The 16,821-nt window shown below is 36.4% G+C and overlaps 1 protein-coding gene across 4 annotated transcripts in view; it reads right to left on the bottom strand.

Annotated features, from left to right (window-relative positions):
• LOC113058367 (cell adhesion molecule 1-like) overlaps positions 1-16,821 on the bottom strand; it is a 183,806-nt gene that overhangs the window by 85,404 nt on the left and 81,581 nt on the right. Inside the window, exon 1 of one of the 4 annotated variants that reach the window (XM_026226201.1) lies at positions 3,138-3,741. The exons of the other annotated variants lie outside the window; for them this stretch is intronic. Within the exon in view, the coding sequence (XP_026081986.1) occupies position 3,138 (1 nt within the window). The 5' untranslated portion in view covers positions 3,139-3,741. Of the gene's footprint in view, positions 1-3,137; positions 3,742-16,821 lie in introns of those variants that run through there. 4 annotated transcript variants of the gene reach the window in all.

The following is a 16,821-nucleotide window of genomic DNA, read 5'->3' as shown; positions in this document are numbered from 1 at the left end:
GCCTTGTCAATCAACTATCATGGGAGGGGGCTGTGCAGAACTACGTCACTTTGACAGGAATCTCAGATCAGCCTGATTTTAGAAAGGGGATTTTTAAAAAACCCGCTTGGTTTTTTTTTTTTTTTATTATTATAGGTTGATGTGTACACACACTTCCAACACACATTTATGTTTGTTGTTGTTTATATAAACAACAACGAAAGTGAATTTTGCATCCGATGACCCCTTTAAAGCTTGACCCACACTGATGAAATGCTTATTTGATGAAAGGTCATCTATTAGATTATATTCTTCCTTTTTCCCCATAATGCACTATTTCTTTATATAACAATCTGTGGTGAATGGCTGTGTGCTCCTGTCCCTGAGTCTGTCATGTGGAGCATGGGGACAGGAGGTGGATAATGAGAACATAAGGGTGAGAGGAGCTGACAGGGACATCATCCTCCCACTACGACCGACAGAACACAGGTCACAGAACAGTCACTAAACCTGCACTCACCCAGCTACTGGACTTCACATTAATAATCTCCCCGCTATGGACCAGGTCCACTCTGACTTTCTCCAAAAACGGAGAAAATGCAATAGGTGGCATAATTACTTCACTTCGCATTTAATGATTCAGGTAGATGCTTCTCATTCAAAATTCACATTACAGAAATAATCAGTACAAAACAACAAGTGAAATCTGACTCCCAAAAGAATGACACCACTAATGTTGTCTTGGCGGCCTGTTTTAATTTTAGTTTTAGTCTAGTCTTTGTGTGAAGGTGTCATTTTAGTTTTTATTAGTTTTAGTCATGTTCATCCTCTTTTTAGTCTAGTCAAGTTTCAGTCAATTAAAAGTCTGAGCATTTGTCTTATTTTAGTCAGAATTATCCATGACTATTTTCGTCCAGTTTTAGTCAACAAAAACTGATGATATTTAGTTTAGTTTTATAATGAAAATTGTATTTTAATCTCTTTTTAGTAATGCAATTCTATTTAACCCAGTCAATATAGTATAAGTACCTAGTTGTATAGACGAAACCAAAATTGTATTTTACCAAACCCATTTCAAACAAGGTGATCTTATTATATTATTGTTAGCTTATAGAATCAAGAATACATTCATTCCAGACACAGAAGACGCTCTGATTTGAATTTACAACATTTATTTTACCAGCCAAACATGTTAGAAGTACACACAACAGTCCCTTTCTTCCTTTCTAAGTATGGGTCACCATCCTTGGTTGTATGTCACGTCACTTTATTTTGTAAACCACATTTAGTCTTGTTTTTATTTTTCAACATTATTGCATTATACATTTAATTATAATCATCATCACATGACCAGCATTTACGCTGCATCTCGTTTTAAGTCACAAATTTTGTTGACTGTTTATATATTATGGCATAAACTTACATTGTTTTCCTTAAGAAATATTGACATGTACTTTATTTGATAACTCTCCATAATAATTGAATTAAATCCATATTAATCATGAAATCGGTGTCAGTACCTGATTTTTAAATAAATGCCTCCACATATGGTTCTTTTTAGTGAATTAAATATACATAAAACAACACTTATGTAGTGTGATTCGTAAAAAAAAAAGTTCTTATGAGCTGGTTCTTTTTAGTGAATATTTTGCATTACAGTGCTACAATACAGTGCATACAATTTTCATGCAAACATTTTTTTAAGGACATTTATGTTTTTGTGTGATAAACAATTCTGGTACCGGGATGTGTTCATATGATGTGTCCTGATGCCAAACCAGTTAAGGACCGCTGATTTATGTTTGTCCGATTTGCAAGGGAGGCTGCATATGCTCCATTCATTATAAATATTATAATTCAATCACGAGTGTCATACTATGGGAAATCATCTATCCATTTAAAAGGTTAAACCAATTACACTACCAGTGCCATAGTGAGCCGCTCTACAAATACACTTCAGAAGATCACGATTTAAGCAACAACGATCAGCATAACTGATACACAAACTGTTCTCCCCAAAACACCTGTGCTATTCAGTCACTGCGTGCCACCAATCAGATCCCTGGGTAATAGCATCCATCAGGCCCGACTCCATTTACCATGAGAGGCACAAAAATGCATCAATTTGTTTGCTTTTTTAATGTCTTTTGTAGCACGCAATCAGACACCTGTCAAAAACACCTGCTGCCTATTTGTTGGGCTACAAATGGAAAGGTGGCCCTTTGTCTCACCAAAGAGTTTATAATCAACGCTGTGTTTCCACACTGCTACCAGCATTTTTCAATTTCCCCTTCATCCTTTTCTTAATAAAATCACAACAATCAATCAGCTGTGGGTGGGGGAATGAATGATGAAGCAAACATCTCGGCTTACCAAGCTTTCATTCGTCTAGCATCAGAGTAAATGTGCACCGCGAGGAGCACTAATAATTACTTTTATTCAACTTTGGGCAGGTCAAGGTCCATTTCTGGCTGTCTTTCCATTTGAGACCCAATATTTACAACATATAAGATCATTTCTCACCTGGTAGTCTTGGTCTCTTGTTCCTATTGATCGTTTTCGATTTTGATAAATATTTAAGCAATTAACCCATCTAAAGTGCACACACACAGAGCAGTGAACACACACACACACACACACACACACACACACACACACACACACTGTGAACTCACACCCGGAGCAGTGGGCAGCCATTTATGCTGCAGCGCCCGGGGAGAAGTTGGGGGTTCAATGCCTTGCTCAAGGGCACCTAAGTCATGGTATTGCTGGCCCGGGATTCAAACCCACAACCCTAGGGTTAAGAATCAAACTCTCTAACGATTACAAGATTAAAATTGCCTTTTAAGAATTAAAGGCAATTTTCCACAAGTTGATATGATTCTTTAGGGTCTTGATGAAAATTCTGTGACGTAGTTTGTTTAAAATTTCTCAATGGTAGTGTAAAAAACTATTTTTTACCCTGTAAAAACTGCTCTTTTCAAAACACGCTGATTTGTGGAATTCTCCTTTAATGCTAATAAGCTCTGTTGACCCCGCCCCTCTCTTCCAGCTGCTCTATGAGACTGTTTTCTTTAGCAACATTCATAGTGAAACTTGCTAGGAACATTATTAGGAAATGCGATTTTCAGTGATTCATCAAAATACATTATACTCACTGCTTTTGTAGGTGAGGCTGGATCATAAATGATTGATTCGCGCACGAACAAACGCATTTAAGTAGATCGAGGACGCATTTCTCTCAGATCCAAACGTAAGTTAATCCTCTGTGATTTCAGTCGCTCAGATGTCGGGAGTAAATGACTACTGCTACAGTATGTTCATTATTACATCGAAACACCTCAATCACTTAGGAGTCATGCTCGTCTGCATGTCGGACTGATGACGGCTCACTCAGGGCGGGTCTGAGGTAAGGCACAAGTCCAGTCTGTGCTGAAGCGCTGCTGTCAATCAAACAATCATGGGAGGGGCCTCCGACCGTGTGACGTCACCTAATCAGATGGCTCGATTTGAGAAAGGGGAAAACATTTACCGAGGTTACAAATAAAACACTTGGTTGATTTTTATCATTTTAGGGTGGTTGTGTACACACACTGCCAACACACATTTCAGTTCAAACAACTTGAAAAAAGTGCATGTAGCATTATATGACCCATTTAACTGGTAAATAATATTCATATTATTCTAGACCTGTGATCCACAAATCTGTGGATTGATTTGTTTGTTTAGGGTTGGAGTTAAACTGAGGCAGAAAGTGGATCTCACAAGCCAGATTTGAGGATCACTGTTCAGTTTTTGTGTCCTAATGTTTGTACTATATTTGATTCAAAAGACCAAACCTGTATATTTGTTGCACGGATTAGGAAGCGCTCACAAAAACATAAGTGACAAAACAAGCAAACTCAATTTTTGCAGGTCTCAAAAAAAAAAAAAAGAGAGCAGTTTTCCAGTATGTTGGTTTGACAGTGGACTGTATCTTTTTACCGGATAATATCCTTTATGTAGGTGACTGAACTAAGCATTTCTAACCCTGTACTTTATATGGGGTTAAATAACATTTATCTTTAGCATCCGTTATACATTACAAAACATGAATCGTAGCATAAAAATCTTGAGTACCTTTTCTCCCTACAAAACATTACCCAGTATTTGTTTTGACACTTTCTTTCTTTTAATTTCCCCTTTCTTCTATTGCTCAAAATGAAGTCTCACCCCTGAGGAGATGCGAAATAAAGTCTTTGATTAGTTGTTGTTATTCACAGGCAACTTGGGATTTCTTCCTGTGAGTCTACACCGGTTCGGCTCCATGCAATATTACTGACCATGACAACAAATTAAACATTAAAATATCTTTACTTATTAAAAGGAAAGCCAACATACTTATTTAATTAACAATTCAGTAAATGAATTACTCATTGCATAATTAATGGCATAATTTTTAAATATAATTAATAAGGTTGGATTGAAATTGATCAAAATTGACATTTATTATCTTACAAAACATTTATATTCTAAACAGATTCTGTTCTTTTAAACTTTCATATTAAAATGTATCAGTTTCCACATAAACATTAAGCTGCACAACATTTTTCAACAATGAAAATAAAAGGAAATGTTTCTTGAGCAACAAATCATCATATAAGAATGATTTCTAAAGCATCATGTGACACTAAAGATGGGAGAAATTATGCTAAAAAATGCAGCTTTGGCATCACAGGAATAAAAATACATTTTAAATATACTGTAATATAGTACTATAGAATACACAGGCCTAAGTATTCTATCTTTCTATATATACATACCCAATTACACGGCTTTTGCTGTCATGCTTCAGACAGAAACTGGTAAAATGACAAGAAAATGATGGGGCACTACTCTGTTAATTATCATATGCTGTGACCAACGTGTCTCATAAAGAGCCATTAAAGCGGCTCAGATGACCTGAGAAGAATGTGGGCTGTTTTGGCCTCACATCTGACATCGCACACAGAACCGCACATTGCTATGTAGACAGCATACAAAAGGATCAATGAAGCAATAAACAGTTTCCATACTTCCCAAACATGTTTTCTCATTGAAGTCATTCATTGACTGAGATGCATTTCCCTCCCACAAGTAGACCACAGCTGTTATTTTACACCTGAGCCCACGTCTCAAAGGCTGCTTGGACGCGTATGAATTTAAAACAGCGGCACTGTGTTGTGTCCGAAATAAAATCATTCTGAATTATGACAAAATGATGTGTAGACTGGGCTAGTATTGCAATGCTCATCCACTTGTAACGAATGGCTGGAAATGTTATGCTATATTAAAAGAATAAATGACACTCAGTCACTTAACGTTTCCAGAGTGTGAGCGAGCTCCATTCTCCATGCATCATAGCGGACGTGATGACGCAAACAAGTTGCCTGACAAACTATGTGCTGTGGAGACATTTGTGCTAAAAAAAAAAAAAACCCTCTGGGGAAACATAATTCATATTTCAGAGACTAAAATCAACATCATTACTTCAAAATAGTTGTGGCTTTAAAACTAGCTTTAAAGCCTAAAAATAATTACATAAAAGTCATTATTGCTACTTACTTTAATCATTTACTCACATTTTTTTTCAAACCTGTATGATTCATTTTCTTCTGTGTAACATGAAAAACTTGTCACACTAGGAACAGAACTGTTAAATCTACTGTATGCGTGTTTGTTTTGTATTATTTGTTAGTGGTATGCTTTAATCATGTTACTAAACAGTCTAAAAATGTTAGTAACACATCAGTTAATGTTGATATAGTGTACACTTTACAATAAGGATCACACATTCCCTTAGTAAATGATTTGTTAATGGTAAGTCATGTTAATAAACAGTCTACAAATGTTAGTTAAACATCAGTTAATGTTGGACTAGTGTACATTTTACAATAAGGTTCACAAATTCCCTTAAATAATGCTTTGTTAATAGTAAGTCATGTTAATAAACATGTCTACAAACATGAGAAACATTATCAGTTGATGTTTAGATGGTTTCCAAATTTACATATACCCCAAATCAGTGCCCAAATTGGAGAGTTAGTATTGTTTATCCATTGTGTGTGTTAGCTGTTAAATAACCTGTGTATATACTGTATTATAATTAAAGCTTGTTTAATAAAGCTATCTACAGGCATAGTTCACTTATGTTAACTGATGGATGAACTAATGCATTAGTATATGAATAAGTAAACATGAGCAAATATTAAGTAATGCTGAACAAATGTGTTGTTCATTTTTAGTTAACTTTAACTAAACATGCTTTAACCACAATGCTAGCTAATTAATTTGTTAATGTGAAGAGATGCATTAGTATATTTATAAGTTAACATTAACAAAACAGTAAGTAATCCTGAACAGTGGAGTTGTTCATTGTTAGTTCATGTTAACTAATGTATTAACCAATCTTAACTAATACAATCTTACCACAACTCTCGAATTGTAGTGTGTTTGTGTGAGTGTGTGTGTGTGTGTGCTCTTGTTTTTATGACATATCAGGACACAACTCTGTATAATGACATGGGTATGACACAGGTATTACAAGGAGAGGGTGACTTATGAGGTCATAACCCATGTCCCCATTTCTTTTCAAAACGCTTATAAATCACACAGAATGAGTTTTTTTTGAGAAAGTAAAAATGCACAAAGTTTCCTGTGAGGGTTAGGGTTAGGTGTAGGGTTGGTGTAGGCCCATAGAATATACAGTTTGTACAGTGTAAAAACCATTACGCCTATGGGCTGTCCCCATATATTTATAAAACACATTTAAATAAAATATATCAAAATGTCAGAATTTCTCCTTTTGTGTTCTGCACAAAATTAAATTAATCGTTTCTTCAAGTCTGTCTGGAATATGTTGTATGACACTTAAAAAAAAAAAAAAACAATTTTAACAGTAGTTTATTTTGTGGGGATTTAACAGTTGTTCTTCCTTATAAAGGAAATTCTAATCAATATTAATTCATTCCAGTTTGCTATTAATGCAGAATTTTACCTGCTGCCAGTGTAAAGAATGTCTTATTGATTGACTGTATAATTACCCAACTCGCTTGCTTAATTTGTTGTTAATTTGCCACTGATGGCAATCACATTTGACTGGCGAGAAGCCTGGTGCTCAGCAGCTAGTGTTTATACTCCATCTGGCTTCAGTGTCGCCATGTGTGTGAGTGTGTGTGACTGCGAAATATGTCTAAGCAAAAGCCATGGCACTAAAATAAGGTTTTAAAGCCTGGTCCATAAAGTCAGTAGCGTCTGCCAGGATTCATTGCTTCGGTTGGACGATCACTGAAGTGCTGCAGAACGCCGGGTGACGGTATGAGCACATTTAAGATAAAAAAAAAAAAACTGTGTTATCCGTGGTTTGTCATTTAGATTCTGACATGCAGGAAGTGTGATATACATCTTTGCTGCTTGAGAGCACATGGCAATTTACACACAAGAGCTTTCTTTTATTGGCTTTCAGCATCAGATGTAGCACAGCTCCAGCACATATTATGAATACTTATTTAGTCCATATGTATGTATACATGTATCCTATTACAGTTGCATTTCATTCGTTTTGAAAATAACTCGATGTCTATTTTTACATCTCTCATGTGTTTTTTTCTCTTTATCCTGCTTGCTATGTTTTTCACATGCTAATTCTAAATATTCGAAAGGAGAAATGAGTCTCATTTAGGTATATAACAACCCCCTGTGAAGCAAGACCGCATTTCCTAGAAAAATAAAAAAATAAAAAAACATAAATAAAAGAGAAAGAAAATGCTTTGTAGCGAAGAGGTGTAAAACATAAACTAAAGTCTAAGACTAAAGTCCCACTTTAGGAGATTTTTTGGCTATTAAAAAAAAACAATTAAGAATAAAAGGATGCAGTGTACACATTATGAAAGGATGGTTTACACTACTTTGGAAGAACCATTATTTAAATTAGTTAAGAAATTACATAAATATAAATGTAAAAAATGTTTTTTTTTTGTAATGTATACAAATTCAATTTGATGTGAAACTATACTGTAACCATAAAAGTAGCACAAACTTAATATACTTTAAGTAAAGAACAATAGAAATACGTTTAATTTTAAATTTCAAATCAATTTTACAACAGTAACACTAATGATAATTTTGTAATATTGGAATAGTAATATTTGAAATAAAAATGTAAAGTATAAAAAAATAATTTGGAACAGCAGTTCTACAATTAAATTAGAATTTAAAAAAATGATCAAATGATGCTATTTTCTATCACTTTATCCTTTCCCTAACCCTCATTCAAAACTTTCTGCATTTTTATACTTTCAGAAAATGGCATTCTGAATGATTTATAAGCTGTTCTCCTCATGGGGACAAAAAATATCCCTACAATGTCAAAATTGAATGGTATTATTATAATTGTCAGGATATTTATCTACAAATCTACACCTATGCACTGAAGACCTCGAGCAATCAGTGAGAGAAAAGTGCAAGCGGCATCTCCGTGTTACCGCTATTCAGCGCATAAAAATCCGAAAAAGGTCTAAAATGAGGAAGCCATATGAGCTCCCAATGAAAGGCAGGAAAACAGGCCTTTGATCGTCGCAAATCGTTGATTTGCATTGGAACACCTGACACGTCTCCGCTGCGCTCGCTGTACGTCATGCTCTCTGTTCCGCAAAAGAATATACGAAAATTAAGAGTCAGTTCTATCGCGGGTCTCTAAATATTGACTTATTAATTTTTGCAGTACTGAATGCCATTTCAAATAAGAATAAGTCCCTGTGTTCCCGATGGTGCTGATGAAAACAAGGTTGAAGGATTTCCTGTGGGGATGTCTGTCTTTATATCGCTCTCTGATTTCTGAGTGGATCAGATTGCTAAGCCAAAGACAGAAGCACTATTCAGAGGGGAATTGTTTCTTAAGGTGACGTCTGTGGAATAATGTTTGCACGGCCAAGGGCACAACAATGTTTTTTTTTTTTCTTCTGCAAGCCTTTTGGGCCATAAGTTCACATTTTTGCTTGGCACATAATTTTACCCAGCCTGACAAACAAAAATTATATATTTTCTGACAACATATTTTGACAAGTGTCTGTGAAATATTTACTGTAGCTGTTTACTGTTTATATTATAGCATTGTTTAACAAAACTTACAAAGAAAATCTCAATAAAAAAGAAATAAAATAAAACTGATTTTATATACTGATTTTCATAATTTCAACTGATTCTTAGCAAAGCTTTCAAGACCAAAGCATAAGCTTCTTTTGCTAGCAACACTGAAATCATGAGTAAAATTGATAAATGAGCAATATTATCAATAATAAATTATAAATAAATCCAAAACTTGCTAAAAGTGTCAAATAGCTCAAAAGCATTAGTAAAGAAAATTATAGTAAATACATTTTAAAAATGAGAATTGTCATTTCTAGGCATTATTTACAGTTGGGATGGTGCTGTATTTTATTTATTTATTTATTTTTTGATGCTTTAAAGTCCGTGTGAACTGGATGTTGCTGCCAACTTTATTTCAGTGTAGTGACGTATTTCCAAATGGAATACTGAATAGATGTCGTGGTTTTATTTTTGGGCCCCTTCTCTCTGTCTCTCTCTCATAGCAAACTAACAGATGAAGGGGCGTGGTTAAGGATATTCAGCCCAGACCATCAAACTGACATCATCAGAAAAGGAATGCCATTCCAGAGCGGATGTAAATGTTCAGATTTTGATTAAAGATTTCCAAGACTATTTTCTAAAACTATTTTTTTTTTCAGTGGATTGACTTGCATGGATTAATTGTTCACATCAAGACTAGCTATGTGCGCTAGTAAAGTAAACAGTCAATTTTGATTTCATGTGGACTTTAAAAGGCCAGTATAAAGTAAAGTAAAATAAAATAAACATGCAAAGTTTTCTGAAACAGAACTTTTGTTCCAAATACCCAAAATGCCAATTCTGGTGCTATAATCTGGTGCTGAATATCAAGTCGAGTTATTCATGTAAAACAGAGCCGACACCTATTGAGAGAAAGCAGAGAAACAGGCATCCGCAGGCTCGGGCTGACTCTGCCAGAGAAGCCAGCGCTCAGTTTGAACACTGATGTTAGTTAAGTGAGGGCAGCCGTGGCGTGACTAACAGCTCAATCTCCCTGACTCAAGGTGCAGAGCATTTCCTACCGGAGATCTTTCACTGAAATGATGGAAGTGCAGACAGCTGCGATATCAAGCCTCCATCATCTGAGGGAGATGCGCTGCTCCAAAGAGCCTTTCAAGTGACAACCATTCTGCCGTTCTCCTCAAACACATCATCTGAGCGTGTGCTACCTTAGCAAACATACACCGTTAACAGCTAGCAACCTGTTTCCGTAAGCCGGCTGGAGGATCGAATGGCAGTTTTGTTACCACATCAAGATTAGTGTTTCTCATCGACGCTCAAAACCCACTGTGAATCCAACAAAATGACCCGTCTACCAGCTAAAACGTAAATCAAATCATTCTAGCAGCCCTTATGGAGAAACCTATGAGGTTCACAGATGCTAATGTGAAGGGAAGTGGAGTTAGTAAGTGGTGTTTATCACTGTAAAATATTGCCCTGTCCTTTCACTGCATGAATGGTGCAATTACCGGCTCAGTGGGGTGTTGTGCGGAAGAAGGAATGCTGGGATCCAATATATGGCGACGGTGATGCATGCAGCCTCTGATTTTTCGGCCAAACTGAATAGAATTTAACTGACAAAATAGCTTCTGTAAATCATAAGAAAAGGCCAAGATGATGGTGATATGACTTACTACCTTGATCCAGGAAAGATTTCTGCTGTCTGAGAGAGTCTTCATATTTCTTAAAAGGCTATAAACAACCAGCTTGCACTAACACAAATTATTTTATTTTGCTAGTGCAAAAAAAATATTATGTGAATGCAATAATATTATTTCAGGTACCTATGAAGTGTTAATATCATGACTTAGGAATAAGATCATTCAGCATTGTGGTATATATCGGAGATACACAGTATATAGGTACGATATTGCTCATAAGCCATTATTAGAGGTTTTTATTTCATTTTTAATTTGTGCATATTCATGTGTCATTTTTTTTACCTTTAGATTACCTTTACCATCATATAATGCTCACATCACATTAAGGGATAGTTCTCTCTGCTTTGGAATGACATGAGGGTGTCATCTTTAAAACACAAAAATAATTTAGCACTGTAAATATAATCTTTAGTAATTCATAACTAATCACATCTGTTTTCCATTATATTCCTGGTTAATATCAAAGCATCATTGTATTGCCATCTGATACATCACTGTACTATGGTAGCGCTATGGTATTTCTTCAGAGTTTGACTGGTAATGAACAGCAAAAATAAATCACTGAATTATGTTTAAATTAAACAAAGCACTGCGGCACTGATGCAGTAACTACAACATTGCTAATTAAAACATATTCCTTTTCTCGGATGTCATTATAGAGGCATGCTTAGGTAATGAAGGTGCGAAGCTGCCAGCCTATATCTCCAATGTCTGCAGCCAATTAATGAGTAAATAATTATGAACTAAGCTGTGGGAAAGACAGCTATTCTCCACAGACACCACACTGAGATCAGCAGAATTAAACTCACCACCCTCAGTTCAACAGGTCCACCTAAAGAGCCCTTTCCTACCGCTAACCTAACATATTTAAAGTAAATTTGCATCTGTTTTGTTATCATTTTGGAAAGAACTGTGAAAGAAGGAAGTCTCTACATTAGAATCTAACAGACATTTGAACAAAACCCCATAACGCTCAAATACATTTTAATACTGTATAAATATTGTAAATATTTTTAATGGTTATAGCCAGAGTTAGATTTGGCCATGTCTAGCACAGCCAAACATGTGACTTGCGGCAAAGAGTAGTCCTTGTGTAGCTTATTCAGGACAAGATACAACAGCTTGTATATAAAAATATATATATATTTTTTTTTATGTTATGTGACATTTTGAGATGGGGTTACCTGAAATAAATTAAACTACAATAAAAACTAAGCATGGAAAATTTATTTAAATATATACACTACCATTCCAAAGTTAAGTAAGGTAAGGCAAGAAAAAAATATTTTGGCAAGGATGCATTCAATTGATCAAAAGTGACAATAAATGCTTTCACGTTGTTACAAAATTCTATTTGAAATGAATTGTGTTCTTTTGATCTTTCTATTCATCAAAGAATCGAGAAACAAATGATATGTCTCACGGTTTCCATAAAAATATTAAGCAGTACAAGTGCTTTCAACATTGATAATTAAGTAATGTTTCTTGAGCAGAAAATTTCTGAAGGATCATGTGATGCTGAAGACTGGAGTTATGATGCTGAAAATTCAGCTTCACAGGACCAAATTAAATGTTAAAATATATTCAAAGATAACAGTTATCTTAAATTGTAATACTATCTTAAACTATTACAGTATTTACTGTATCAAATATATAAATTGATCAAATATATGCAACATAAAAGACTAGATACAGATAGGATGGACGGAGGGACAGACAGATAGATAGATAGATAATATCCAAACAGTGCAATATTATTAATCTGAATTTAATGCATTCAAAGCTGCATTCTCATTGCTGATGTAACTGGCACAATGCTGGCTCTGAATGTGGAACTCTTTGACTTATGGAGGAAGGCAGGGACTCTGGGAACAGAGTGTTTCAGGTTCAGCACATCCTGAGGAAGCTACAACAGTGTCCCCATTTCCAGCACTGCTTCAAAGTGTCTGCTGCAAACCAACACATGAAAACTTCCACCCCGACACCAGCGAAAGCATCCAGGCCCGCGGCCTACCTGTCTCATCTCACTGTCTAGCACGATGAAAGCACAGGACAAGGAGGTCAGAAAAAACTAAAGAGACACAGGACACTTTCCATGACCTCCTGTCTCTGCTGCCATGGCAAATCCCATTCTTTACTACAAGATCCAAAGCACCCAGGTCACAGTCTGTTCACCCCACAGGGTCTGGCAGAAGATCCCACAGTGAAGAACCGCAAGCCACAGTGATGATTTATACATGTCCTGTGGCAAACCCACAACTGAAATAGACACCTGCCTTTTTTCCTAACACTCAAATCTGGCAAACCATCCACAACTCTTTTACTATTTAACAGTATCATACTGTCTGTTGTTTACAACGGACATTATGTATTGTACTGTGATATATATAACTCTTGACTTCATTGGAATAGCGAGTTGTCAGATAACTATTCATCTAAATGCTGTTTCGGGTACTTCACAATAATCTCTACACACGGCACCTAACAACACTTCTCAATGGGTTAAGTGAAAAGCTGCCTTTATTGAATCTTGAGAATCTTTATTTACAGATATAAAAAAGCACATCACAAATGAAGTGACAAGGACAGGAAAGTCGTATCTGCTGTGCTTTCCTCAACTATAAAACCAAACAAGAGCCATTAAAACAGCAAGTGCTTTTACAATCACACAGTGTATTGTGGTGGGTAATAAACATTCAGACAGGAACCTGATGGTGCTTTGTCAATGTACCACAGCAATAGTAGATGAAAGCTTGATTCATTTGGCTTATTAAGTAAGCAATTCAATTAGGCAGTTTCATTCTAGGCCACAAGATGGTCAGATCCTTTTGGATTGCTGGAAAGAGAATATGTAGATGTGGCTCACAGGAACTATTGTCCACTTCAAAAAAAATAAAAAAAATAAAAAGGGCATTCTAAGTCTCCTTTCAGGACAGCTGTTCTTTCATTTCCGAATTACTAGCAGATTGCACAGACAGATGACACAAGTGCAAATGCAGAGTGGCTAAAGAAGAATGACAAATTAGCCGCAAAACTGTTGCCTCTCAGCGCAACTTCTTTTTGAAACTAAAGGCGAAAGGGGAGGAAATTACCCTGCTAATTACTGAAAATTACAGCTGCTTTTATGAGCTTTCTGGAGCCAAATCGCATGATTTAAAAACTGACATTTCACAACACGCAACAGGCTGCATGTTATTCAGCTCAAAACTGGCAACAGGCTACAGAAATAACATCAGTGATTTATAGTCTATAGATAGTTCAACCATTAACTAGACTGTCTATCAAACCATCACAACGAGCGTTAGGTTAATGTGGCAGATCTTATACGTAAGATTAACCAAACAAAAGCTCCGAGCCATACACAGACACATCAGACCCTTCGTCTTTCGATTCAGCTAGCATCTTTTAAAGCACTTCCACACAATCAATTATTAAAATCAACCTTAAATGACTCCCTTTGTCAACAATTTTCAAAAAAAAAAAAACTGATTTATTCTGTGGTTTAACAGTTTTGAGAGGTGATTTTTCATTTAAATGGCCTTTAGCATTTCTTATTAAAATACATTATTGCTCTTGTAGATTTATTTATTCAATGTGATAGATCATTAGTCAGATTAATGTAATGTGCATTCTTTCCAATAGAACCGGTGGCTTTGCGGAGCAGCTTCCACAAATTTCCTTTTGCACTGCTGAACGAGGCAAGAAGGATCTAGCCCGACTGAATTTAAATACATGTGCAATGCTAGTTTCTATTTAATATGCTCTTGTACCATTTTCAGCACACATTTTCTTAAAGATATTGATAACACTTTACAAGAAGCTCCCATTAGCTAATGTTGGTTAATGCTAACATTAACAAAGTGTAATACGTTTGTTACAGTATTCATCTTTATTTCGCCCAAGGATTTTTCAACATTTCTACCAGCTGATGTGGGTTCTTACCCACTTCTTAAAAGGGGTACTTAAAAAATATTTAAAGGGATATTTCATCCCAAAAATAACAATTCTGTCATCGTTTACTCCAAACCTCTTTAAGCTTCTTTCTTCTGTTGAGCAGAGAATAAAATAAAATAAAAAATACTATTAAAGTCAGTGGCTTTTGAAAACTGGGTGAACTATCGCTTTAATATTTAGTAATTTTATTGATTTGACAGCACTGACACAATCGGATGAGAGCAAAACTTAACTGAGCTGGATGATGACACTATTCTTCTTTCTTCCGTAGAGCTGCTTTATACCTGAATCAACTTTGTCTCATTACTGTACAGCTGCTTATACAGCTGAATTGAACTATTTAATAATGAATGCACTTTTATAATGCAGTTATTAAACTTAAGTGAATCAACAGAAGATGAATCTGTTTCATATTTGAATAAGTTTGCATCACTGATTGTTATTTTCCTATTTACTACAGTGTAGCTGCTTTGAAACAATCTATATAAATAAAGGTTACTTGACTTAGCTTAAAAGGATACTGGACTAGTTTTTAATAACCTATTCATATGTGTTTGAAATTTACATTAGATTAATAAATGCTTTAGATGTATTTTTCTTTGTAAGTTCATATTAATTGTATAGTTGCATGTATGCATAGTTACAAACGTAAATAAATGGAACCTTCATGTAAAGTAGCACCAAGATATTCATATTTCATCACACTAGGATAGATAACCTTAAAATAAACCCTTCATTTTATCTAATTTTCCAAAAACAAAGTGTAACCTTAATTACAAAAGCAAGCATATTAGACTTGGAAAAAACAATTGTGCATTGTGCATTACTTTGCGCCTGCTAACCTACACCGTTTCCTGAAGAATCTGAAGAAACGGTGGGCTTAGTCCACACTCACCTTTCTTTCTTTTTCAGTATCTCATGCTCTTCAAGCAGCCTGACTGTCAAGGATTCAGCAGCCTCCACTAGAGAGAATTAATCACTCTTCATTTCCATTCAATTCATTGCCCTTACGAACACAGACCGCCAAAAAAAGCTGTTGCTGCCTCGAAATGAGCTCCTCAATCCACTGATTATCCAAGCTGAACTTTCAACCTCCAGAGAGCCTCCATCCCTCCACTCCAACTCCGAGACCATGGCAGGAGGGCATATTTTTCTTGTTAAAAAAGACCCAGTGGTAGTTAACACTCCGACCCACCGGTGACATTATGTGCGAGCGAGAATGCAGAGTGACAAATGTGTTTCATTTTGTTTGAACTGCCGCGCGGCCCGCTGATGGCAGGAAAACAGCGTCAGAATGCCGCCAAATGACCATCAGCTGGAGGTGCTCCTGTACAACAAACGAGGTGGTTGCAAATGGTCCGGAGGAAAATTTCTTCCATTTAAATCACAGAGTGAAAGGCAAAGGGCCGCCCAACATGGCTCATTTTTCACTGTCTTGCATCCTTATACGCTGTGGCCCCTAACGCACCCTCCTGTCACCTCGGTGTTTGTGTTGTCCAAACCATCCTCCCGCGTGCCGCCCGCGGCCCATCCATTTTTCTGTCCAATCGATGCTGTGCTTAAACAACATGTTCAATCAGAGGCCGAGAGCGGCACTTTTCTCCTAGCTGGAAGAACAGGTGGCCTTTAGGGCCGAGTTTAGAAAATCTTCTCCCTGTGATTATGCCCGGAGCACTGACAGCTCCGTTTTTACCCTGGCCCTGATATGCCACCCTCGCAAATTAACACAGGCACGATGGAGCAAGCAGCACCCAGCCTAGGTGGCCCCTCGAGGGCCTTAATCCTTGTACTGACACTTTAAAACTGTTTAATTTAGATTCCGTACCCCGGAGAGTTGCCATTGAGAGAGCAGGTGTCTCCAGCCACGGCGAGCTAGATTTCCTATCATAACGCCCCTTCTGACAGGAAAATCAATTTCCCCCTCCCTAGGTGTCAGCCTAGGTGGTTATGAAATGAGCCCTCGGACGACTGAGTTTCAGATGTGAAAGTAATTATCGGTCTCGGACGTAATGGGACAGGAGCTAGCGAAAGTTCAAGTGGATCTGTGGTAATTGTTAATATCCTGGTTAGTGCTGGATGCTGG

Source organism: Carassius auratus, chromosome 40 (assembly GCF_003368295.1).
Source record: "Carassius auratus strain Wakin chromosome 40, ASM336829v1, whole genome shotgun sequence".
Classification (NCBI taxonomy): Eukaryota; Metazoa; Chordata; class Actinopteri; order Cypriniformes; family Cyprinidae; genus Carassius; species Carassius auratus.
This window is presented reverse-complemented; position numbering and strand designations above follow the sequence as displayed.